The sequence below is a fragment of the Nematostella vectensis genome, chromosome 12, assembly GCF_932526225.1.
Source record: "Nematostella vectensis chromosome 12, jaNemVect1.1, whole genome shotgun sequence".
NCBI classification, from domain to species: domain Eukaryota; kingdom Metazoa; phylum Cnidaria; class Anthozoa; order Actiniaria; family Edwardsiidae; genus Nematostella; species Nematostella vectensis.
The window spans coordinates 4,396,650-4,423,394 of NC_064045.1; the positions used below are offsets into that span (position 1 = coordinate 4,396,650).

The 26,745-nt window shown below is 39.0% G+C and overlaps 2 protein-coding genes across 8 annotated transcripts in view; one reads left to right on the forward strand and one right to left on the reverse strand.

Moving 5' to 3' along the window:
* Positions 1–79: 79 nt before the first annotated feature.
* On the reverse strand, positions 80–14,059 carry LOC5509633 (probable cytosolic oligopeptidase A). Of its 2 annotated transcripts, XR_007305206.1 has the most exons (21): positions 13,770–14,059; positions 12,867–13,009; positions 11,808–11,876; positions 11,325–11,482; positions 10,049–10,156; positions 9,259–9,333; positions 8,875–8,979; positions 8,623–8,776; positions 7,577–7,665; positions 7,415–7,456; positions 7,256–7,310; positions 6,340–6,406; positions 6,141–6,224; positions 5,122–5,246; positions 4,673–4,753; positions 4,190–4,313; positions 3,283–3,358; positions 2,742–2,889; positions 1,799–1,878; positions 332–527; positions 80–239 (listed from the first exon to the last, which is right to left on the reverse strand). XR_007305206.1 is itself a non-coding variant. In XM_032378597.2 (20 exons), the coding sequence occupies exons 1-20, from the start codon at positions 14,026–14,028 to the stop codon at positions 410–412; spliced, it is 2,160 nt and encodes a 719-aa protein (XP_032234488.2). In that variant the 5' UTR covers positions 14,029–14,059; the 3' UTR covers positions 80–409. The 2 variants fall into 2 exon arrangements, 1 of the variants encoding a protein (XP_032234488.2); XM_032378597.2 differs by having other exon boundaries at positions 80–527.
* Positions 14,060–15,193: 1,134 nt separating this feature from the next.
* LOC116616614 (COP1-interactive protein 1) overlaps positions 15,194–26,745 on the forward strand; it is a 33,287-nt gene continuing 21,735 nt past the window's right edge. For 3 of the 6 annotated variants that reach the window (XR_004295392.2, XM_032378598.2, XM_032378599.2), the window contains exons 1-10: positions 15,194–15,529; positions 15,746–15,844; positions 15,922–15,993; positions 18,693–18,948; positions 20,031–20,126; positions 20,584–20,676; positions 23,693–23,782; positions 24,515–24,645; positions 25,201–25,503; positions 26,565–26,687. Coding sequence is in view for 5 of the 6 variants with exons in the window: in XM_032378598.2 (XP_032234489.2) it covers positions 15,413–15,529; positions 15,746–15,844; positions 15,922–15,993; positions 18,693–18,948; positions 20,031–20,126; positions 20,584–20,676; positions 23,693–23,782; positions 24,515–24,645; positions 25,201–25,503; positions 26,565–26,687 (1,380 nt within the window). In the remaining variant the exon portion in view is untranslated. The remainder of the gene's footprint in view (positions 15,530–15,745; positions 15,845–15,921; positions 15,994–18,692; positions 18,949–20,030; positions 20,127–20,583; positions 20,677–23,692; positions 23,783–24,514; positions 24,646–25,200; positions 25,504–26,564; positions 26,688–26,745) is intronic. The other 3 variants (XM_032378600.2, XM_032378601.2, XM_032378602.2) reach the window with 3 other exon arrangements.

Below are 26,745 nucleotides of genomic sequence, written 5' to 3' on the forward strand. Positions count from 1 at the left end.
CTATTGTTCTAACACAAGGGTTGGGTCGCGTCAGTACGCACCAATATCAAGGACGCCATCAGAAAACTACAGGCAAACCTTCCTGCCATTCATGCTTTTATTTTTTCACTATATTCATCGTTAAATACACAACAGTAATAGTGTTTTTTTTTTATTTGTGGTAATTTCGTGGATGTACGCAAAACCTCCCGAATAATAAGATCCCGGATGGTCACGCAATAGTTTACTACTGCTCCATAAAAGGAAAGCAGAGCGTCTGTTTTTTGTCACGCTCGTGATAACACTCGGAAGGGCCATGTAATAGTTTGCTCTGTTGGTAGCTGAGTCCATATAAGGCAAGCAGAGCGTCTGTTTTTTTGTCACGCTCGTGATAACACTCGGAAGGGCCATGTAATAGTTTGCTCTGTCGCTAGCTGAGTCCATATAAGGCAAGCAGAGCGTCTGGCTTAGCGGGACGACCGCGAAACTCCTCAAATACGTCACGGGGATGGCGTGACCCACCCTTTGCCAATATGGTGTCACGAAATCTGTAGGTACATAAAAAGTGAGAGAACTTAGGTAATAGAATATTTATATAATTTTATAAAGACTCTAGAGCCCGACCCTTGTGTGACGAACAGTGTGTGTGTGTGTGTGGGATCTTTATAGTGTCCTAAAAAATTCAGTGCAAATAAATAAAATATACACTTTTCAGCAGCGAACTAAATCCACTTTAATTGATGCTGTGATATTCAATCCCCCTACAATACAAACGGTTCTTTTTCACTGCTAAATCATAAAATAATCTATTGATCATATTTTTAGAAAAAATTACAAAGCTAAATGTCGAAACAAAAATAACAACAATGCCCAGCGGCGTAGCCATTATTTTTAACAGGGGAAGGGGGGGGGGGGGGGGGGAAAGGCCCTTTTAATTCATTTTCTCCTGTTATTTAGATGATGTCTCATACATTTACTGTATTTTTAGCTGCTGGAAGGGCCGGGGGGGGGGGGGGGGGGGGTGGCGGGCCCCCTGGGCCACACCCTGTCTACGCCTCTGGCGTCACTCAAGACGGGCACAAAGACGTAGAAATCTCACCTTTCACCACGAATCATAAAGACGTAGAAATTTCACCTTTTACCACGAATCATAAAGACGTAGAAATCTCACCTTTTACCACGAATCATAAAGACGTAGAAATCTCACCTTTTACCACGAATCATAAAGACGTAGAAATCTCACCTTTTACCACGAATCATAAAGACGTAGAAATCTCACCTTTTACCACGAATCATAAAGACGTAGAAATCTCACCTTTTACCACGAATCATAAAGACGTAGAAATCTCACCTTTTACTACGAATCATAAAGACGTAGAAATCTCACCTTTTACCACAAATCATAAACACGTAGAAATCTCATCTTTTACCACAAATCATAAAGACGTAGAAATCTCACCTTTTACCACGAATCATAAAGACGTAGAAATCTCACCTTTTACCACGAATCATAAAGACGTGGAAATCTCACCTTTTACCACGAATCATAAAGACGTAGAAATCTCACCTTTTACCACGAATCATAAAGACGTAGAAATCTCACCTTTTACCACGAATCATAAAGACGTAGAAATCTCACCTTTTACCACGAATCATAAAGACGTAGAAATCTCACCTTTTACCACGAATCATAAAGACGTAGAAATCTCACCTTTTACCACGAATCATAAAGACGTAGAAATCTCACCTTTTACCACGAATCATAAAGACATAGAAATCTCACCTTTTACCACGAATCATAAAGACGTAGAAATCTCACCTTTTACCAACTTTCGCGAGTTCGTCCCTGTTGTCCAGTCCCTTTTCTTGGAACGCGCTGAACGCATCAGCAGACATCAGCTACGAGAACAAATGGAATCGAATGGGAATTCCTGGAAACACATAGCGTCGCGGATACGTAGAACAAGGGGGGGGGGGGGGGGGTACACCCCTGCTAACGATACGTTGTGCTGGCTTTCTTACGAATGGCACATAAAAGATAAGCAGTATACTTTTTATGTTCTCAATTTGGCGCGGAAATAAGTGATTATTCAAGATCCAGTTGTTTAATTTGTTTTCAAGTTTGTCACATTGGCAGCCACTTGTCATCTTTCTTATAACAATCTTCAATCCTCGTTATAGGTATCAGTTCTAGACCCGCCCCACATCGACCGAACCATTAAAGCAAGTTAAAGCCGCATTTTCAACAGTTTACTTCCGGTCGATTACGTAACAATATCCGATGATTTTTAACGGAAAACGCGAAAAATATTTCAAAATATTGAAAGCAGAGATTCTATTGGAAGTTTCTTTGAGGATGTTATTGATAATTTAGAGCGGATGGCCTGTTAAACATATCGAATTTTAATAGATTCTTTTGTCTTTTAACGGTTGAGGTTTCCGTCGGACCTCTGGAAGTAAACTGGTGACAATGCGGCTTTAAATGACGGACGAAAGCAAGCTGGCCTTTTCCCGTTTACAAAATGTGCGCAACTCAACCTTTATATATAATTACCATCAATTATCAAAGTGCTACATAGGAAAAGGTTAAGCTTCAAATTTAAAGGGATTCGGATAGCCTCTTTCATTCATTTTGTTATATTCTTTTATATTTCTCACGAAATAAAATGACAAAAAAATCAACCAAAAATACATAGCTTTACCTTTTGCTTACCAAAGTCAATAACTAAAATTGGCGGTGCAAACAGATTTCTCCAGCTTACCTCGGCCCACTTGTAAGAGTAGTATCCTGCAGCATACGAAGAGCTGAAGATGTGCAGGAATCCACAGGGAAACCGATCATTTGGGTGCGGCTTTATCACGGTGAACTCATCGGCGATCCGCCGTAGCACGGTAAGCCAGTGTTCGCGGCTATGGGGACATGGGGACAAATTGATTAAGCGAAAAGCGAAAAGGGGTTTTGAGAATGAAGGATTGATAAAGGAAATAAGGCTAAAGGCTATGTTTTCACTGCCGCGTCATAAACCATTCGACTGCACACAGAAGGAAATTGATTGGTTACGGTGGTATAATAGACTTTCCGCTATTCCCAGACGAGAAATGGATTTCAATTGTCGGCGGTCGCACAACAACAAATTCGGCTATACATCTGGATGGTTATTTGGAATAATTCCAATAACTCTAGTACTGTAGTATCACCTAATCCACCCCTATAAAAATGGCCGAGCGGGACATCATCTACAATCCCCCCCTCCCCTGGATGAACTGTGGAAACAAAGTTAACTGACATTAAGGAGAGGTCACCTGGCGTGTAGCTCCATATCGAGGGCGGAGAAGTAAAGCTGACGAAGCATCTGAGAACCAGCCATGTACTGACGAGCTAGAGGAGGAATCTAGCTTAGCAAATATTAAAGGGACAGAATAACTAAACATGCCTTGTACAGACGAGATAGTGAAAGGGAAATCTAGCTTAGCAAATATTAAAGGGACAGAACTACTAAACATGCCTTGTACAGACGAGATAGTGAAGGGGAAATCTAGCTTAGCAAATATGAAAGGGACAGAACTACTAAACATGCCTTGTACAGACGAGATAGTGAAGGGGAAATCTAGCTTAGCAAATATTAAGGGACAGAACTACTAAACATGCCTTGTACAGACGAGATAGTGAAGGGGAAATCTAGCTTAGCAAATATGAAAGGGACAGAACTACTAAACATGCCTTGTACAGACGAGATAGTGAAGGGGAAATCTAGCTTAGCAAATATGAAAGGGACAGAACTACTAAACATGCCTTGTACAGACGAGATAGTGAAGGGGAAATCTAGCTTAGCAAATATGAAAGGGACAGAACTACTAAACATGCCTTGTACAGACGAGATAGTGAAGGGGAAATCTAGCTTAGCAAATATGAAAGGGACAGAACTACTAAACATGCCTTGTACAGACGAGATAGTGAAGGGGAAATCTAGCTTAGCAAATATTAAAGGGACAGAATAACTAAACATGCCTTGTACAGACGAGATAGAGAAGAGGAAATCTAGCTTAGCAAATATTAAAGGGACATAATTTTTATAAACATTTAACTGCTCGATATTTCTCTGTGTGGCATTCTACTGTGTGATATTTTACTGCGCGACACAGGTGTATTTTTGGTAGGTCCCCCCCCTCTTTCTTGTCTAACACAGGGATCTCAATTCGTGGAATGTACCTTTGCAAACTTGCTTGAAGACGTCATCAGGGAGGGGATCGCCAGTTTGGTAATGACCGCTGATCAGATCCATTGTGGTCCTGTCGTAGACCCAGTTTTCCATAAACTGTGACGGGACCTCAACCTGTTATGCAGGTAAAAAAAAGCGTGTCAAGTAGGCTATGTAAACAGGTCAAACAAGTTGTGTGAACAAATCCATAGTGCTATGGAAAGAAGGTTTTAAAATTTTATGGACACGTAAAACTAGTTGTGGCGGGTAACATAACAAAACATAATACATTTTCATTGATTACATTTTCATTGATGCTCACACTTTGCAAATAAAACATAAGGCCATGAACTGGACAAACACGAATCGGTGTGTAAATCGGCAAAAACACCCACTTATTATCGTTATCAGTCCAAGTAAAACGGGTAATTCGAAGAAAGAGGTTACAGAGGACTGCTAATATAAATCACACCATGCTTGCTGCGTGTCCTTACCGCATCCCACTCCACGTTATTGATGCCAGCTGCGTCTGAGTACGGGACTGTTGTCAACATGTGCTGAAGTCCGTGACCGAACTTTGAAAAAATGCAGAAGACATTAGACAAAATGGACAAGAAAAAAATGGAGCCAGGAAAAATGGAGACACTATATATAAAGCCTTTATAATATTATAAAAATTGGCTCGAATATCGCTAATTTTTCTTGTTAGCCAGCAATGCATACATTTTTCTTTTCTTTTGTTTTGTTTTTCTTTTTTTTTATTGGGGGGGGGGGGGGGGGGGGGCAGTATCTCCGATTCTGACTTCTAAATGGCTTGATGTGTTGCGTTCTAGTGAAGCCTTTGTTTGATTGCATTTTTGCATTAGGAACGGCATATGGAAAACCACAAGATAAATATTGCCATGGACAATAATTTAGACAAAACACGAAGAGACTGTTTTACCTCGTGGAAAAGTGTTTCGACTTCACGAAAAGTCATCAGTGAAGGGGTTTTGCCATCCACGGACGGGGGAGACTGGTTACACACAAGGTACGCGACGGGTTTCCTGTGCAGCAGTATGCTCTTTCCTGGAGTCACAAACAAAGCATTGATAAGCCCCGTGTAAACAGCGCCTACAGCGGCTACCTTTGCTGGCACAGTCTCTCTCGGTTGATCCAAGGAAACAAAGGGAATAAGTTGAACAAAGAGCATTTTGGGAAATACACCGAATCATCAGCCGAGATGGTGTACAAGCTTGCGGTTCGAAATGCAGGGTATTAATGATTTAGTCAGACAGTCCAGTTTTGTCCCATCCTATCTTCGTAGCCTGCGCGCACTTTCATAAAAGGCATTTTAAAACCGGATTCATTTAGGCTCTATCTTTATGTCTCTTAACAGTTTGATCTGTGGCCAGCGTTCGTAAAAGTGTGCAGGGGACAATTACTTTGCATTCATATCTTTTCATTTCCATTAGTAATGTCCTCTGTATTTGTTGTCTGAAATGTGGGTGGATGACTGGAGACGGGTGGAAGGCACGGAGGGACAGGGGGAAGGCCCTCTTTTTTACATGCGCGCATTACATAAACCTAAACATGTATCAAGTGTTACATGTATAAATGCATAATTACATAAATAAAATTAAAAATCAAATATAGCATTTATATAGCGCTTGTACAAACCATGTTCTAAGCGCTACACATTTAAAATCCTATCATTTATTGAAAGGAGATTCCTGGAAATTTGAGGAACACAAGCTTCTAGTAAGCTCACATACGTTCAACAAGTCAAATTCAGGGCCGAGAAACAGAAAGATACTATCCATGTCTCGACCGGGAATCGAACCCGTTTCAGCAGAGGTGAGAGGCCCCATACGCTGACGCGCTAACACACTGGGTCACCTGTGATTCCAACACATGCATAATTACAACAGGTAATGAAACAATGTGTAACGAAAATGCGCAAGGAAACAATGGGCAACTAACCTACACACTGATCCATCCAGGCTCCCCCGCTCTTCTCCGCCGGCCGTGAATATGGATCCAAGAAGAACGAAGCCATGTGCTCATCTGAAATGAACAATGCATACCCAAATAAGGGCAGCGTCATAACACCACCATGTGACGTCACCAAAACCATGTGTACAGATTTTATCATAGTATGTATCCACAAGAGTTTTTTTACTGTTTTCGTTGTAAATCTTGAAAAAGCGGACGTCTTTATGCCAAACCTCTGCTTCTCCATCAGCTGCCTGCAATCACAAGATATTAAAAACAAAATAACAATGATTTTTCCCCGCTAAACCATTGTAAAATAGGGAACCCTTGAGCCAACTGTCTCAAGCAGTGGTATAGCTCGAAAACTACAGACAAGCTGTAGAAAAACCTGGATGGTCTGCATTGGCGTGGTGTAGACAAGCTATAAATCAACACGGGTAAGAAAAAGTATGTTAAACGCCCCTGTGAAACAGAGTAATTGCGAATAGTAGTGTCACAAGTGAGTTTAATTCATTCTCCCGTGTTTCCGATCTTCTCTGATAAAGATACTAAAGCGAAGGTCCCGTCTCTCCAAGCTGCACTACACTAACCTGAACCAAGGGACGTAAAAGAACCACTGGGGACGCAATAAAACCCTCTGGCAGTGACCACCCCCAACTGTAACTGTGCTTACAATGCTTACTAACAATACACTCAAGGGGGTACTTGATTTGGAGCCTAGCTCTGTTGTGCCTTCCGCACCAGTATAACTGGAGGAAATTGAAAAAAAGGAATAAATAAAAAAATAAAAAAATATATAAATGGCCTTTCGAGAGTTAGCCCTTGCGCTGACGTTTCGAGCGTTGGGCTAACGCTACGTCAGCAAAACTACTCACAGAGACGTTCAACATACTTTTTCGACCTCGTGCTGATTTATAGCTTGTCTCAAGCAGTGTGCGGATTCAGTGATGGTTCCGTTGGTTCAATAGAACCACTCTTTCAACGGCAAAAGGATGATTGTATGCTTAGGAGCAGTAAATTGAAAGCTCGGAGAACTTTGGTATAGTTTTTATAAATTAGACCACCCTTTAAATATTCTTGATCTATCTTTCATACTGTCCTACCTTAACTGAAACACCAAGGATCTCAGACGTCAGTTGAAAAAGGCCTTCCAAAACCCTATGAAATGGAGCAGGGGCTGTGGGTATTATTTATTTATCTGTTATGAAATACAATAGTGACAATACCGAGAAACACACTTTCACTTATGCTGACAAACTTACCTTTCTAGTGGGAAATATGGCCTGAGTTGCTCATCACTATAGCTGAGATATCAAAACTTTGTAAGTCTGAATGTTATACACCAATCTATCAGGAGCATTACATGATTCACAAGGCTTACTTAAATTCTTTTCGACAAGTCTGCTGGCCTGCTCAAGTCTTACCTAAATAGATGTTGCCTCTGTTTCTCTGCCCAATAAGGGATGTCCCACAGCTGTAGCTTGCCAGAGAATCCATTTTTGTCTGCGAACATCTTTCAAAAATGTGGTCGGAATAAATAAAAAATGACCACATTTCTAAGGCTATAAAGCCATGAAATACTGATAGTTTCCTATAGACATTCTGAACCTCGAGCTTAAGCACATAAGGTGACATAGGTCAGAAGAACTGTGTAGGAACTACATAATACAGGAAACTACAGAATAGTCTACGAAAAAAAAAATTGTGTCCCATGGAATGTTCTGTGTTCGGCAGCACCACCGAGGCCCAATCATGCTGTAAACTTGATATAGCATACACCTATTCCAAAAAACGTTGTCAGTGCAAACGGCAAATGCCAATTGACAAATGGCAGTTCTAGGACCGAAAGGGCCAATGGATCCCAAAATACTCAATCCAAATTTTACAAATTCAACATAGTGTTCTGGCATCGCTCGAGTTTATTTTCCAACTATCACTGCTACCCATAAACACCTTTCGGTCGTAGAACTTTCATTTGGCAATTGCCATTCATGACAACCTTTATTGAAATATGTATATCGCAATATTACACACAAAAATCACCTAGTAATAGGACATTCCAAGTTTGTGCGCACATCACCACTACCAGAATACAGCAGACACCTTTTTAAGCTTGCACTAAAGAAAGTGGCCGCACATACTTTTAGATGGAATGGCGTATTTAAATCTGATACTTGATTCAAAGTATCTTAAGACAAAGATAGTTGTATATTTAAAGCTGTCCACTCACATGCATTAGGCAAGTGTCACAAGATTTTGGACCTCATCACAAGCCTTATTTTTGTGAGAATTTTCACACATTCTCTATTTTCACCCGCATTGGCTTTTTTTAATATTTACCGTATTTCAACTGATTTCATAAGATTTTCATCAAATTATGTTGAAAGCTATGCATATTCAATATAATGAGTACACAATGTATAATACCTGATATTTAAATAAAAAAATGACACAATTGACCAAAACTTACCTGCAGTTGTTTGATTTCCCATTCAGCAGCATTTTTACTCTTTGTCTTCAGCTCAGTGATATGGTTCCAGACATTTTCTGGGGTACCAGCCATTTTGGAGTCTAAAGAGAGATTGGCATAGTCCTTGAATCCAAGTAGTTCTGCCTTCTCCTGCCTCATAACAGATGTACAATAAAACATCAGGGTACAGTATCTTATAATGGTTAGGGGTTAAATTAGACGTACAATAAAATATCAACGCCACACACTTACCTGAGTTCCCTGATTTCCTCAATAATTTTTGAGTTGTCAGTTTGTCCTGACGAAGCCTTGGAGATAAAGGCTTTGTACATCCGTTCCCTCAATTCCCGGTTCTCACTGACAAATACACAAATAAGTATGCTTATATAATTGGTGTGCTCCCCTTCAAGATATCCAGGCCATTTTGACCCAGGTTATTCACAGGCCATTTTGAACCATTTAAACCCGTGAAGAACATTTGAACTTTTTAGGGTTAATCACAGGTTTCTCACAGGAAAATCAGAGGGTTATTTTACAGGTTTCTCATAGGAAATTAAAAGGGTTATTCACAGGTTTTTGATAGGAAATTCTTAGCTTCTTCAGCATGTCTTAATAAGATAATCAGAAAAAATCTACCTGTATTTCATAAATGGTTCAAAGCAAGGCATGTCAAGGGTGAGTTTCCATGGGCCTGTGTCAGCATTAGCCTCCCTGTGAAAGAAAGTATAAAACAACATTTTAATGATATTAACCAGGGGCATGATGGAGAGGGCTCCCATAAAACAGAGATTTCAACATGAAGGGATAGCAGCTTGGGTGTGGTCAACAGTAATTCTGACCCCAAAGAGATAGCGCATTGGGTGTGGTGAAACCAGTTTTAATCCTAAGAGATAGCACCACCAATAGCTACTAACAAATAAGGATTAGGTTCTCAGGTGACTCGTGGTTTACTGAATTTTGGTGTTAGCCTGTGAACCCAAAGATATCTGAGCCGGTAGATTATCATTTCCTAAAAGATAGGAAGATATCTGAGCCGGTAGATTATCATTTCCTAAAAGATAGGAAGACCACCACTTTTTGGAGCGTCCCCACTGATTCTAAAATATCACAAGTGAAGAAAACTACAACACAATGCTGTGTGACCAATGATTGTGGAAGATGTATAAATTTTCAATAAATAGCTGTGGCTGGTAATTCAAATGTTTTTAGAGGTTAGGCTTCAATACATATTTGTATTGGTTTTGGCATTTTCATAATCTAAGACTGCCTGTCACTCTGCTAATCTTTCTGTCTGTCTGTCTGTCCATCTTTCTGCCGTTTCTACTCTGTTCAATCTGCTGGAAGGCAGCTGCTCCTCCAAGCCCTCCAGTAGTATACAATAAATAGTATATGCAGTAGTATATATAGTATATGCAACAATTCTTACCCCTTGTCGTCAGCAGTTAGCTGAAGAAATGATGGAGGCAGGCCTTGCATTTTCTCCTTATCATTCACAATTATAGAGAACTGCTTGATGGAGTCCAGTACATTATTACTGTAAGGGAAAACAAAAGAGTTAAACATCTTTCATGCAGCACCATAGTAGCTCAACGCAAAGTCTCAAAACTTTTGCTTTTCACTCAACAGTAAAGATTGCCCCTTTTTAAAGCAGCGGTAGTTTACGTCAATTATTTTAAAATGAAAATGCAAAATAATATTTCAAAATTGTAAAAGCATTCTGTCACTGAAGTTTCTTTGCAGTGACTGATAATTCAGAATGGATGGCCTTTTAAATAAAGCAGATTTTAATAGATTCTTTTGTCTCTTGTTGGTTGACCTTTCTGTTGGCCCTCCGAAAGTTAACAAGTGCGATCGTGGCTTTAAAAATAAGGCCAATAATGCAGTTATTTCATATGCTCTTTGCAATATCGAGCCACACAAAGCATCAACCACCATTAGCTATATCATGCAAATATCTTTTGTATTAGTCTTTATTCATGGATGGTTATTTGGAATTCTTCTAGCAAACAAGTGGTATTGTATTTTTGACTGAATGTATAGCCAAGGTCAGGCACCGCGGGGGGGCTGGGGGTAAGGGGGATGCAGCCCCAACCATTTATGCGACAGAAACAAGTCAAATACTATGATTTATTCCTTTTCAATATGATAATTCTTTCAATTCTCAGCCCCTCCACTCACTTTTAAACATACTCCATGGTCCCCGAAGGGGGGGGGGGGGGGGTGAATAGGTTTGCGGATTGGCGGATTCGGCCCAGAAATGTTCACGGATTACGGATTTTGATCATTATTTCAGCGGATTGGCGGATTTTGGAAGTACGGCAGATCATGGATCTCTTGACAATTCGGGCGCGGATTTTGGATTTTGACAGTCGAATTTCGGATTTCAAATTAATTTCAATCGATGCTATTGTTTATCTGTCAAACCATCGGATCAAAAAATTCTGCTGACCCACAGATTTGCGCCGAAAATGTAGCGGATCTGCGGATTTACATACTCCTATTCACCCACACCCCCCCCCCCCCCCCCCGAAGGTTGCTGGCAAGTATTCAGTTCAACATCCTTGGGGACCCAGGGTATGGCAGACATCTGGGACACAGGGAGGGAGTGAGAAAGAACCTTGGGTCCTTGATCTCCATGATGCCCTGGGTCCCTGAGGATGTTAGTTCAACAACTGGATGCCATTGCTGAGTGAGACACTAACCTGAAGTTATTGCTAAGTTCAGCTAGCTTGAGTCTGATGTCATTGAATCTCTCCTTTTTCTCCCTTTCCAGACCAACACCCCCATTTCTGGCTGCACGCAACATGGACATAACAATTCTCCCTTGGCCTTCATCTAGTTGGGATTGCCTCTCCATTTTCTAAAACAAATAACTATTTATAAGCATTAAGGAGTACTTCCAGAGACAGCCACAGACCTCAAGATATCTCTTAGGTTTTCTAGGCCCCTTATACACAATAACTTGATATTTTCATGAATGCACAAATGATTTTCTTTTAGTAATTGACTTAGTTCTTGTACACAACCAGTTTGAGATACCCTAAGATATTGTGAGACCTACCAAAAGTACCTACAGGGATAGCACTAAGCAAATTTTATACCCCAAGAAATGGGACAATACAGTACAGGGAAACAGTAAGTATTCAATTTTTTAGGGGAGTCACCTGGACCTTAAGCAAATGTACCTGAAGAACTGTGTATAGTGGCTTGCTCTGGGATACAAGGGTAGATGCCTTGACAACTGAAGGTTGTACCTAGAAGTAGAAAAGAATGCTCAATCCAGATATTTGGACAAGACACTATCACCATTTCAGTCTTTTGTAAACAAATTAATCTTTAAACAATAGATGTATGATATGGACTTGAACCATGGACTTCAACAATGCCATACTTTACTTATAAGGATTGGTGTCACCGAGGGATCTCAGGGCACAACCAAGGGGTGTGGCCAGGAGGGGTCTACGGTGTAACCAGGAGGGGTCCAGGGTGTTACCAGGAGGGGTAGGGGGTGTGTCCAGGGGTTCCAGGTGTGCCCAAGGGGGGCTAAGAGTGTGGCCAGGAGAGCCAGGGTGTGGCCAGGGGGGTTCAGGGTGTGGCCAAGAGCGTTTTAATTACACTATTGGGGATGAGCAGGAGCTTATAAGTAGGGGCATTCAACTTCCCCATATTCTGGTACTATATAGGTGTCACGGTGTTTCCTCAGGGTCAGGCTATTTTTAGATGCGTGGATGAGCCAATCAGATTTGACCTTTGTGATGACGTTTTGGCTGAGCTCAACTGCACGTGCAGTCCCAAACAAAATGCTATGTTCTCTCTTCAGTACTTTGCTTATCGTTGCTCTCTTCTTTGATATGAATCCAACACTACATACACTTCGAATTCTGTAGCTCGCAATTCTTTTGGTAAACAAACAAAACCAATGGATGATGGATGAAAAATATTGTTTCTAGCTGCAATTTGCGCGTGCATCCTCACACCACTCGCTTGACCAACGTCAATGTAGCTGATTGGCCCGTTCATGTGAGTGCGTCTAAAAATAGCCCGATCATAGGAAACGCCATGACACTTATATAATACAAATGATTGCCCCTACATATGAGCCCCTAGGGTGAGCTAATAATAAACTACATTCAGGTAGCTGAATTCCTATCTTCCTTGTCCAAGCCCTTATTTCAAACTGGAAAAAAGCCCACTTCAAAAATATTCTCGTAGCAGCCTAAAAAGTATGAGAAAAAAACCCTTACCTTTTGATAAGCTTCTCTGAGAGGGCTGCTATTTTTCACACGGTTTAAATGAGAGACCACACCCCATGCAAACTCTAATTTTGTGTTAATTTTTTCTAATGGTTCAACAATGGATTCCCATGATACATTGCTTGCTTCAACTCCTAAAAAAGTTAAAAAATAGCTATTCATCTAAGAGTATGAAGAAAATGTAGCCTTGCTGTGAAATATAAAGAAAATATTAGACAACATCTAAAGGGCATATTAAAACAATCTGATTTAGATCTCCCAAAGCCTATGAGAGTTATTCCAGTTCTAATGCCCATAGTGCAATTTAAGGCCAAGTCAAAATAGACAAATGTTTTCCATCTGGATTTTTTATTTCTTTATGTCGATTACGATGTGTATTTACACTCTTCCCAAGAGATAGTAGGAGTTTTGCATGATTATGAGGTGAAACTTTAAATGTTTATATATAAACAACACAACTCGCAAGTCATATATTACCGAAACTAAAGTTTTTAGTTTTGCCGCAATGTTTTTAAATTCAGTAGCACAAGTTATTTTTTATTTTATAGGCGTTTGGTTAAGAAATAATAAAAATTTTGGAGCGGGCCCCCAAAAAGACGCAGGTGGGGGAGGGAAACATTTGTTTATTTTTACTTAGCCTTAGTAATTCTTTTTTATTATTCTGAACTTTTTCAAAACAGATGACAGATTCCACCATTCTATCAGGCATAATACTTGACCAACATTAAATAGGAAACACCCAGCTTTTTGGTTGTTAAGGGGGGTGCTCGAACCCACTGCACAACCCCATTCAGGAGATGGGCAATTTAGATGAGACATTTTTTATTTCAAATACGATTCACGAAATAAGGTTAATAAGGATATTTAACTAAATTGATAAATTTTAAAGTCTACCGTCAAGCTTATTCTCGAAATCTTGGAAATCCTCCTCGAATGTTTGCGCGAGTTGCGTGATCCCAGGTTCAACGTGTTCTGGTAGAATTGCTCTGAAATTCGGCAAATCCTTTTGTTTGAATAACGGATTTACATCACTAGACGAACACACAGGTCTCTGGAGGACTCTCAGTTGAGATAAAAAGGTCGAGAGATGTAAACATCGTACAGAATTCGACCATAGGCTTGATGACTTCAGAAGGGCCATAGAGGCAGCCATTTTGTATAAGGTCTAGCTAGCACAGGTAGCCCGCACACCACAGGCAGCCCAGGGCTTCGGTTTGATTAGCTAATGAGCTGAGAAATAGCATCAGGGTGTGAACAAAGAGAAACGCAGGACGAGGAACGCGGCTACATTCGCTCCATCCTTCTCTTCAGGCGCGCGGGGTTTATCCCTCATTGTCACAGGCTATTTATATAACCTCCTAGTCTTTGCTTTTTCGAGTCCAGGGGCAAAGGAGGGAAGGGGATGGGGGGGGCAACCTCTTTCCCATGGTCCTCTCGGGATTCTCCCGATTTCGCTTGAATTTCCTCAATCCCGACGCAACCTCGATTTTTTTTTTTTTTTGGGGGGGGGGGGTGGGGATTTGCGGCTGTCGCCGAAAAATCCTGATTTCTGAACACTCTGAGTCTGGTTACGAAAATCACAACACAGATGCTTTGATTGTAAATCGGAAAGGTTTGTCTTCTGTCAATCAAAATTACTCCGAGTTTTTTTTATGATACACAAGATTGTGAATTGTCCCGTAGTATTAATCAGCTGATATCTGCCCTTTCTCATTGGTTCTTGTACCATCCCAGAATCCTGGCTTTCCGGGTAATATGATCTTCCCGCTAATGTGATTAAACACGCAAGCGATAAGCATATCTTAAAATAAAAGATTCATGCTCAACCAATTGTCCATTGGTCACGCTAATGTCATTTTCCGAAATCGGTCTGAGCGTTCTTAGTAGCTGTTTTATTTATTTCGTGGTTGCATGTATTTTTATTCAGAAATCAGCTTTTTCAGCGTATAATTGCTGGAATTCTTGTCAACACCCAGGATTTAAATAACACACATTCCAGGAAATTTAAATAATCCCACGCAAGATTTGTCCTTTGCGGAGAAATGCTGGCTTTTTTAATAAGGCAAAGGGTAAAAATGCATTGTAGAAAATAACCTTTTTATAAAAAAAATTATCTATTGCATAAAGGAGTAAAGGAGGTGTATCAGGGATATGCCAAAACATCAAGATGAGTAAATTATGTTATCTGTTGTCTATAAGACAAGTAGGTATGATAATACTGATATGAAAATGTAAACATGTCAAAGAAATGAGCGCAAAGTCAGAGTCACTCCATCCTAACCCTGTTTTTATCCAGACATGTTATGGTCTATTGCGCATGCGCTTAACTGTTGAAATACACACAGAGATCAAGCCGAGCTCAGGGCGTCTCGTTAGTACCGCTAAAATTCCATTAAGTGACGTCCATACGAGATTGCAATGACTCTCAGCTCTAGAGCGGTAATGTTAGCTTCTCAAGACGACACATGAGCGGTTTCAGCGTTGTTCTCGAAACTCGACAGATATTCTTTACCCGCCGGTTGTGCAGTTGAAGTGCGATGGCCGACCGAGCTTGCAGAAACTTTCAACCGAATATTTTCAACAAGAACAAATGTCAGAATTGTTTTAAGCTACAGGAGGCTCATAGATCGTCACAGAGTAGTCTGGATCTAAAGGTATTGTACTCAAGTCTTCGTAGATCGTCTGACAGCTTTTCATCTCAAGAAGATCGTCCTTCTTTCGGACGCCTAGCGCGTCTCTAAGCCCTAAAATGTCCGCTGCGAAATGCTGTCTTACTAAGTGCTGTTTTATATACTTCCGTTATTCAAGCATTAGCATTACACTGCAGAGTATTTAGCATTAATAGAGCTGACAATCTCTTGTTATTATAGGGCTCAAAGCCGAAAACCGTCGTGAAATCGGGAAAGCTTTCGCTGACATATATTTCTCATGATGTTCTATCGCAAGACAAGACGAAGGCCCAGCAAACGGTTAGATAAAAAATTCTTAATACTGTTTAAACCGATGTCTGTCATCTAAAATGATTGGTGTTTTGTATTTTTTGTAGAAATGGCAGCGAAGATGGTTTGTTCTTAATTCAGCAGGAGTCCTGGAGTATTTTATTTATGACGACTCACACGTAAGTTTGTAATGTCCCTTCGAAGAATGGCCTAATCTTCAAAAGAGTGTAATTGTCCTATTGTTTTTACTCGAGAAAATTACACCTCCAATCTCACAACTACCAGCTAAATATTTAGAGTTTACTGTCCGACCCCAGATTTCTTTAAACTGTTATAACATATAATGGATCGCTTTTCATAGCGCGATAAATTATCATTGTTTTTGCAAACTACTGCGTGGGATGGCTCGGTTTTAGGAATTCTTTATTGCTATTTGCTGTGATCCCAGATTGGTGTGTGTTTTTCATAATTCTTAAGGTAAATAAAAGCATAAATTACAATATGTTGCCAAGTCTGGAAAGGAGTTATTTTTAAATTCATTTTTACCCTAAAAAAACGGTCAAACCTCAATTATTCATATAGTGGTTCTAAACAAAAGTAGGTTCATTGAACACAAAGTTGTAAAAATGTACATGTCGTTGTGACAATGGTATGTTGTATAGCTCCTCCACTTACAAAACAACAATGCTAAAACCTCAGCAAAGAATGATCATGGATGCTTAATTTGTGTTGTCAAACAATTTTTTGAAGTGGATTTTTAATTATGTTTCCCACCACATGCTGGTATAATTAAGAATTCTATTACCACTACAATTACAGTTATTTCTGTACTATGTACTTTTAAGGTGATTCAGACCGTAAATGATGTACATTTTTAGTGGCATTTGTGACAAAAACCTTGTTCTATAGTCACTGCAGCTATGACCTTCAGGCAGTATCTATCGAATGATTAAGATTTTATCTGTGTTTGAGAATAGGTCATTTTCAATTTAATCAATCAGGCTGTCTTATTATATAATGATACAGACTGAAAAAGCTATCAAAACAGATGGAATATTTAATAAGAGGAGAACATGCCAAGTTATTAGTAGCATATCAATGGATAATTAAATTAATTGGTTTAAGTACCAAAATAGACATCTAGACCAAATTAGTCCGAAAGTATTGAATGTGACATAGAATGTACATAAATGTTCATGTAATTTGATATCATGTAAATTGTGTTACCCCGCCGTTGGAGGCTCTTTTTTCTGAATTTTGCTGTGCTAGCGTCAGAGAAAAGGGTCTCTGCCAGCAGGGTAAAATTTTGTGACACATCTCATCAGTTTTGTAGAATGGAACATCTACTTAAACAAATTCTTTTCTGTCTTTATTTCAGGACTGTAGGTATTTTTTTCTATTCGGCCCTGTTTATACAGGTTCACACTATCAATCTTTATATGCCAGGGCTTAAAATCAGAGCTCATGCAAGACACAACAGCACATGGAATATCTATTACTTGTCACATGATCACGTAGTCATGTAATTATCAATATAATTTCTGGTAATAGTTGAAAATTTTCCAAATGGTTTTCTGTGAATTATTAAAAATTATCGAATGATATATTGTACAAACAGGGTTTCACGAAGTTTCAGAGTAGGTGGTTGAAATTGATAAGTAAAGGGTGGAAGTTATTTGTTCAAATAAAACAATCAACTTTTTTTTAAAGTAGCCAGTGCTTGGAAAATCGTAGCTGGTAGTTTCCCCTGCAGCTGTGCCTAAATTAAACCCCTGACAATGTTTTTTTTTTACTTTTTTCATTAAGTAGGAATGAGTTGGTTCACCCATAGCCATGCCAAGTCACTATTTCTACTTCTGCCTTTATCTTAAGCACTATATTTAACATGTTCTATAAGTTGCTTTTAATTTATACATATCAAATACCAGAATGTAACAAACAAGAATGTTTTTTTTTATTTATATGCTCGACAATGTTTGGCAATCATTAAGTGTATTTATTTAAAGTGTCTTCGGATAAAAACATCATTAAAAGGGTGTAAATCAGCTATTTGTACATCAAAACAGTCAGAATTTGGCAAAATTTTGTAAATTTGTAAGAATTTACTAGAGACCCAATACATACATAATCAAACTTATTGAAAACATTCTTTAGAAAAAAATAATAAAACCTAGAATAATTTCCAAAAAAGTTTTTGACGTCTGCAAGCTCATCATGCTATTTTTATGCCGGTGTCAGTTAGGATTTTATTTCTCACCATTAGGCACCCATTATACGAGAGGGATTCATATCACTGACAAGCTAGAGCACTATATAAAACTGTCATAATATTATTATTGTCTAAATTGATATCTATAACAGACATTATACAGTATTTCACTCTTGATCTCATAATCATTATATGTTTATCATCAGTGACAATTACTAAATGTATATGAATTACATAAATCAATAGTATTTATTATATATACATAAGTTTTATTTTGACAATGTTTGGCTTGAAAAAATCTTGCTGCCTTTTTATATCAATAAATAAATAAAACATTCAATAGCAATGCAGCATAAAGAGCTTAAAAATAGATTTTTTAATTTCCATCAAAGTCTAACTGTAGTTATTTATCATTTATCATTACATTACCTATCAAGGGCTTAAAGTTTAGCTCAAGTTTGTGTCTAGCTGCTTTTTTTATTCACTCACACAGTTGAAATTTTAGTTTTGCAGAATAAAACAACATTGGAAGTAAAACAGGCTTGACACACCCTCAATTTGTAGAAAATGTATTAAAAAAATCATCACACCAATTAAAAAAGATTTGAAAAAAAAAGCATGCGTGTTCATAAGTGATCTCCTTCTAACTAGTCCCTTTTTTCATTTTAGGGAGCAACTGATATACAAGTTGGTAACATTAATGTCCATGACTGTACCAATATATTTAATGGAGAGTCAGACACAGGCGAGACATTCTCAATCGGACTAAAATCTGAAAATGTTAACTACTATCTGAAGGCCGAGAACAGACTAGAAATGGACAACTGGTCGCGGGTGCTGAAGCCCTATATCCAGAGTACTAATGACATCAAGGCATCTTTGGCGACTCGTGTTGAGAAGGACTCAAAAGAGCCCATTAAAACAGGTGAGAACTATATTAACTGCTTGTCATTAAAAATAAGTAAATTAGGGTAAGCCGCTGTAAAACGTCTTGTTACTATGTGAGAAACCTTCTCATTTGGCTTTGATGTATTCTAAAGTTATTAGCTAAAATTGTGTCCTGCTCAACAATTTTGATGAAAATCTGAAAAAAAGAATAAATGTTTACAGAAACATTGCATTTGGCTTTAGAATTTTTTTGCTTAGGGAGTGTTCATTAATTACACCGAGGGGGGGAGGAGGGAGGGAAGATTTTTACTCAAGACACCTTAAAATTTCAGTGCCCCCTTTCATTGGTGCCACCCATTTCCTTAAAGAACCCCCAAATTTTCTTTCTTTTTCCCTTAGAAGACATCCCCCCCCCTCAACATCTTCCTTACCCCCCTCAATATCTTCCTAACATCTTCCCTCCCCCCTTGGTGTATTTAATGAACACTCCCTTAGATAATATTTCTATATTATTTTCATTTTCTTGATTTTTTAGCAGGGTACACACTGCTAATTTCTTTCATTGAAACCTTCAAAATCATACCAAGAAAGGGCACTATCATTATCATATCTTTATTTTCTTCATCACCATCACAATTATCATTATCATCATAATCTTGATCATTTTGATGACCACTTGCATCCTGTCGCCATCCTTACCATCTATCCTTACCAATCTTGTTCATTATATTCGAGATAATCACTGCACTATCACCTAGGTCTTTGGTAATCATTTTTAATCACCCTAGCAAAATACCAAGCATAAAATAGCATCCATTTCCATCTGCTATTTTGGGAATTTAGTATAAATGAATTTTTTTAATGTTTGTTTTTAAATTTGTTTTTCATTTTCTTCCAATATTAACTGAAAAACAATAACAAAGATGTTGCTGAATAGGGTTTTTTGATCATCATCATCATCATCGTCGTCATCATCATCATCATAGTCATCATCATTGTCATCGTCATCATTATCATAATTGATTTGTTCAATATTATCCTCATTATCATCTCCATCATTATTTTACAGCTCTCTAAATCAGTAAATAATTCCCTATATTCCCTATATATTTTTTCTAGAAAAAACACCTATTTCTTCATTTACTCGCAAGCCCAGCCTTGGTAAGACAACCTTGTCGGACAGAAAGCCAACAGATTCCATTGATGGTCCCACAGGTTTGTCATGTTATTCAATTTACAGCAATTATCTGAATAAGCGCCCTCCTTTGAATAAGCGCCCCTTACCAAATAAGCACCCCCCCTTCGACCTCAAATTTTGGAATAAGTGCCCTCTTTCCAATAAAGTGCTCCCCTCCCATCCCCTCTAAACAAATCTCAGCAAATGCACCACTTGAACATTGTAAATTTAGCTCGCATTGACATGCTCACATAACAACATGGGCCTATTTATTATTCCTTGAACTTCTTTATCCATATAAGCACAGGTTTTGTTCTCAGTCCATTCAGAAGCTGGAATGTTTTCCGCAAAAATGAAATCAGCACCCCCTCTCCAACAAGTGCCCTCCTTTAAGACCAGAAAAAAATAAATGCGCCCGGGGGCTTATTCGAATCATTACAGTATGTCACTGGGTTCTGATATTTTATTTTTTTTAATGTTATGCCTTTTTCACAGCAGCACATGGATCAATATCCAGCTGTCAGCGAAGCTTAGGGAAGACCACCCTATCAGGTCGCTCAACCCCTTCTGACTCTAGTGATATTTCAGGTTTGTCTAAGGTTTCTGCTGTCAATTATCTAATTCTTGTTGATAACCTAGTAATTAAAAATAGGAGAATGGCAGCTCTAAAATAGAAATTAAATTATTGGTGCTATCAATTTGTAGAAAATGATGATGATAAGTAAACTGCAGCAATGCCAAAACCATACAATGATGACATTTAATGAACAATCTTATGATTTATGAATATTATTCTTGATTGGTACAATACACCAAAAACTGGAAATCGACTCTGCCAAAGTAGAGTCTATTTCCAGTTTTTGGTGTATTGTATTCATTGTTGGTACGAGATCGCGACAGTTTGGGCTTTTTGATTCTATTCTTGATTGGTAGATATATATATATATATATATATATATATATATATATATATATATATATAGTGTTGGTTTGAGAAAAAAATACAAACTACATAGGTTTCCCTACAGGTCTGTTTCGTGGTTGCCCACTCATCAGGGGATTTAATGAGAATATTCCTACCATCGTATATATACTATTAACGTTGAAATTTACATAATAATAGACTGATAGTTTTAGCTAAGGCGGTAAGAGGAACAATAGCGAGTTACATTAGATATGCAGGGCGAAAGCTAACAGTGCGGAACGTGTGAAAAATTGATAGCGCGAAAATTTAACGGTGACGGGATTCGGTGTGATGGTGAATGGGTGTGGCGCCACACCCAGAGCCACCGAAAACCTGAAAAAGGAACTATGCCGCATCTTCAACAACAACGGACTCCGAATCACCATTGAGGCAAACAAACAAGTTGTCAATTTCCTAGACGTCACCCTCGACCTAAAACGTAATGCACACCAGCCTTATACAAAGCCGAACTCCTCGCTACAATATGTCCACCGTGAGAGCAACCACCCGCCCTCCATCACCAAGAACATCCCTGCTGGTATCAACAGACGCCTATCTGCCCTATCTTCAGACCAAGCCTCCTTTGACCAGACCGCGCCGCCTTACCAGAAAGCACTCGACGATAGCGGATACAACTACACGCTACGCTACGAACCCAACACCGTAACCAACCGTAAAACCCGCAAACGCAACAACATCCTATGGTACAACCCGCCCTTCAGCAAGAACACCAGCACCAACATCGGCCACAGATTCCTCACCCTGATAGACAAACACTTCCCGAAAGACAACCACCTCCGTAAAATCTTCAACAGAAACACCATCAAAATCAGTTACAGCTGCATGAACAACACCAAACAGATCATCGACAACCACAACAAGCGCATCATCACCGCATCGTCGACTACCGAGATCGCCAGCTCCGCCCCTACCACTACCAACAACAAGACATGCAACTGCCGACAGAAAGACACCTGCCCTCTAGACGGAAACTGCCTACAGACATCTATTATCTACCAAGCTACCGTAACTCGAAAAGACAACAACACCTCGGAAACATACGTCGGGCTCACTGAAAACAGCTTCAAGACCAGATACAGAAACCACACCGCATCATTCCGACACACCAAACACAGAAACTCCACCGAACTCAGCAAATACGTCTGGACTCTCAAGGACAACATGATTGAGTATTTTATTTCATGGCGCATTCTTTCTTCCCACTCCGCCTACAACAGTACCACTAAGCGTTGCAACCTCTGCCTCAAGGAAAAGCTGACGATCATCTGTCAACCCAAACTATCAACTCTAAATAAACGCAATGAACTCGTATCCTCGTGCCGCCACAGAAACAAAGCCCTGCTACGAAACAATTAGAACTGTTAATCCCGTCACCGTTAAATTTTCGCGCTATCAATTTTTCACACGTTCCGCACTGTTAGCTTTCGCCCTGCATATCTAATGTAACTCGCTATTGTTCCTCTTACCGCCTTAGCTAAAACTATCAGTCTATTATTATGTAAATTTCAACGTTAATAGTATATATACGATGGTAGGAATATTCTCATTAAATCCCCTGATGAGTGGGCAACCACGAAACAGACCTGTAGGGAAACCTATGTAGTTTGTATTTTTTTCTCAAACCAACACTATACACCGCTCTACTTTCGAGTATTGAGCACTTTCTATGAAAGTCTTCAACCATCATTTTATATATATATATATATATTCATTTCCTTGGTACCTTTCAATCACCAAACTGCCATTTGCCAATCACTATTTGTGCTGACAACGATAGTTCAAACATTCATATAAGGATAGGGAACATGTAGAAAATCAAAGGCCCTAAAATATAGGGAACATGTAGAAAATCAAAGGCCCCCAGTTCTTTTAGTAAATTCCATTACAAAGCAGGAAATTAAATATCTTGGAGAACAAAGTTCATATCATCTTTCTTGCTGATCTTTTTGTTAAACTTGCTTGAGAATAAGTGAAAAAGAGTCCCTTTGTGTAGCCCAAAAATATTATCTCACTCTTCCAGACATAGCCCCTCTTCATCAAACCCCTCTGAGTTATCTTTTCCTCTGAATATTTTACTTGACACATTGATCTTGAAACCATTGCTACGGTTTAATTACCATTACCAGGAGAACAGAGCCAAAAAATGGCATGCAATTTTCCAGTTCTCAATATATAAGCTCAAGATTCCACATACAAGGAGTTCCTCTAAGCAAAAGCTTAATTCCAAATTTTAAAGAAATTTAGAAGATATGAAATTTAGATATTAGCAAGCAAAGTTGGCTTAATTTCTGATCAAAGCCCGACTTCTCCCTAAAAACGAGGATAATTTATACTTTGAACATTTGAAAATTGCTCTTCAAGCCTCATATCTCGAAGACGAATCCATTAGAAAAAAACACTTTTTGATATGTTGGTTTACATAACATAAGGAGCCTCTATTCAAAATTTCAAGCTTACCGAAGTTAACCAGACCTAATTTGGGGATAACTTGCCATTTTTTGGCTCCGTCCACCAGGAGCTTTTGCGCTCTCTCTGAGTGTGACTATTCCAACACATTGTGTTTGTATTCATTGTCATTACCAGCATCAACATTGTGTTTGTATTCATTGTCATTACCAGCATTCACATTGACACGTAAGTCAAGTCTTAGCAAGAACACTTCATCTACCTATTCATCTACTGACTCCATCGATGAAGCAGACTCTACAGGTTTGTTCATGGTATTTTTTGCTGACACTCATATCATCATTATTATCATAAAAATCATCATCTTTGACATCATTGCTATGGCATTGTGAAAACATAAAAAAATAAACACTCAGTGATTTAAAATATTTTTATTTTTTTAGTGTTGCAACAATTAACATAATCATTATTATTATAATTATCATTACTAATCACCCTCATTGTTACCACCATAAGCATCATCATATTACCAAAAGCAAACATCATTATCATATCAGCAGTATTGACACCCATATTATTGTCATCACCATATCTTCATCATTGTCATCATCATCAACATATTCACCACAATCAGCGTCATTATCACCAAAATCACCATCAGCACCACCACCATCACAATCATCATCACCACAACTATCATCATCATTACCAACACCACAACCTTTATCATCACCACCATCATCACCATCACCACAACCACCGTCATCATCACATAACCATAATCACCATCATCATCATCACCATGATCATCATCATGATCATCATCATCATCACCACAACCTTTATCATCACCTCCATCATCGCCATCACCACAACCACCACCATCATCACCACCATCAGTATCCTAAGCTTTTTTTTCTGGTGACAGCCAACATTGTAGTCACTATCATTTCAATTGTCAGGATCACCTCCCATAATCAAATCATCACAATATGTGCTTCGTTCTACCTTTATATTCCATCCCTTTGTGTTTAGCATCCTCATTCAGCCGCAAGGGAAGCGTTGGCCGAACAACACCCGCTACCAGGCCAGCAACACCACCTCGTTCATCCAGCAATCACCCCAGGACCAAGTTTGGGCCAATTGACAATGACCAACACCCCTCGGTAAGTGCTTAAATCTAGGGTGTATGCCGTCATAAACATTTGAAGGGTTCTATTTAGTGCTTACATACCCATGTGAGAGGATGGCAAATGATCAAGGCAATGCTCTGTTGTTTGTGTGTCTGGTCTACGATACAGAATATTTATACTGAAAATCATTTCTGTACAGATTTCTCTGTATTGTTTTTATTTTTTACATTTTAAATTAACATTAAGTGACACCATAATAAGGTATGTCATTTTGAGAATTGTGCAAACTCAAACAAATTTTCATTTTGTTAATCAAAATTGTCTGATTGACCTAGAAACAAGACTCTAACCAAGAATTTACGCTTTTATCTCCAAATAATGTTTTGAAATCCTTCACAAACTACTTTGCCATATTTGGCTGACCCACACGAACATGTCGTACAAGACATTCATTTAAAGCGAGTATTTGAGATACTTCCAATCATATATTGTTAATAAAGTTTGTTTTATCCTAAATAGACCGTTGTATTTCCAAAAAATCAATAACAAAGAAGAGATTGATCAGCATTCTTTTATTCTAACCTAAAGGTGGAGTCGTTCAAGCAGCAGATCGACAAACTCGAACAAGAGAACCGCTCCCTAAAAGAGCAACAACACCAGCAGCCGCCTGCGAGCGCCAAGCACCGAGAGGCCATCCATATTCTGGAGCAGGACCTTAAGGCCAAGACAAACAGAGTTAAGGAACTAGAGCGAGACCACGCCAAGTGCAGGGATTACCAGAAAGCCGTCATATTCCAGGAAAAGGAGCTCCAGGAAGCGCGGAGTACCATCAGGGAACTTCGCCAGCAGCTGGCAGACGCGGACAAGAGACTTAAGCAGCAAAAGGGAAAGGTAGGGTTTGCCATGGGGTTATACAAGTGAATAGCTAAAATACTCTTAAAGTCTAATCACGCTGCAGTGTTCAGGGCTTCTGGAATTACGCGGAAAAAAACTCAAAATAACGCGGGATTCTTTGCTAAATTACGCGCTAAATCAATCATTACGCGCTAAATTACGCGGGATTTTGCAATGCACTTTTCTTTAAAAATCAAAATTTTTCGGGATTCTTTACTGAATTACGCGCTCAATTACACGGAATATCAGCTGTTACGCCCAAACTACATTTTGTACCGAAGGAAAGCACGAAATAACTTGAAAAGTTAATTTTTTTGCGCGAAAATATCTTAGGCGAGTTTTCATTGGCTCCTAATCGCGGTTTAGCAAAGAACGCCTAGTTATTTTATTTGTTTCAGTTCGAAATATCGTACTCTTACGAAGAATATCTATCTTTTTTACGAGAAATAGAGGTAAGAACCCTAAAAGAACACATCAGCTGTGCACTTAAATGTTTTGTCTTTCAAAATTTAGCCAAATTACGCGGGATTACGCGGAAATTTGTGGATTACGCGGAGAAAGCCAAATTACCTTCCGCACAAGCGCGTAATTCCAGAAGCGCTGAGTGTTACACTCCTGGCAAATACTAGTCACTCAAGAATTCAATAACAACCGGCTTATTCAAGCAAGTAAATGATTTTTTTTAATCAAATATCGTTAATGAAGTATCAGATTTCAATCGTGGTTAATTTTGCTCTTTTTTAATACCTTATCATGCAAAAAAACCTGCCCCGGAGAAGTCTCTAATAAAGAAGACATTTAAAATTTGCAGACTAGAAATCTGCCCTGAAGAGTTCTTAATAAAGACGAACATCTAGCAGACAACCTTGAAGTTTTCTCGTAAATAGGCCGTTGTATTAGTAAAAATTGTAATAACAAAATTTAAGAAACCTTTAAGCACTAGCCGAGCGCCAATTGAAAATTAGACGTTCTTATAAAAAAGAGGGTAGTTTACACGTCTGGCTATTTGGATTTCGCCGTATTTTTGTTGTTTAAGTTTCGTCCTGACTTCTTTTCAGGTGAGTGTCCATGCGAAAGATCTGGCAGAGGCCAAAGCCGACTTGGAGGAGGCCAACAGTATCATCAGCATCCATAAGGCAAACATCGAGGCTCTGAAAGAGGAACTGAGCAGCGTGAAACAGGTAAAAAGTGCATACGTGTGCAGCTTTCATTGAAAAGTATTCATCTTTCCCACATCTT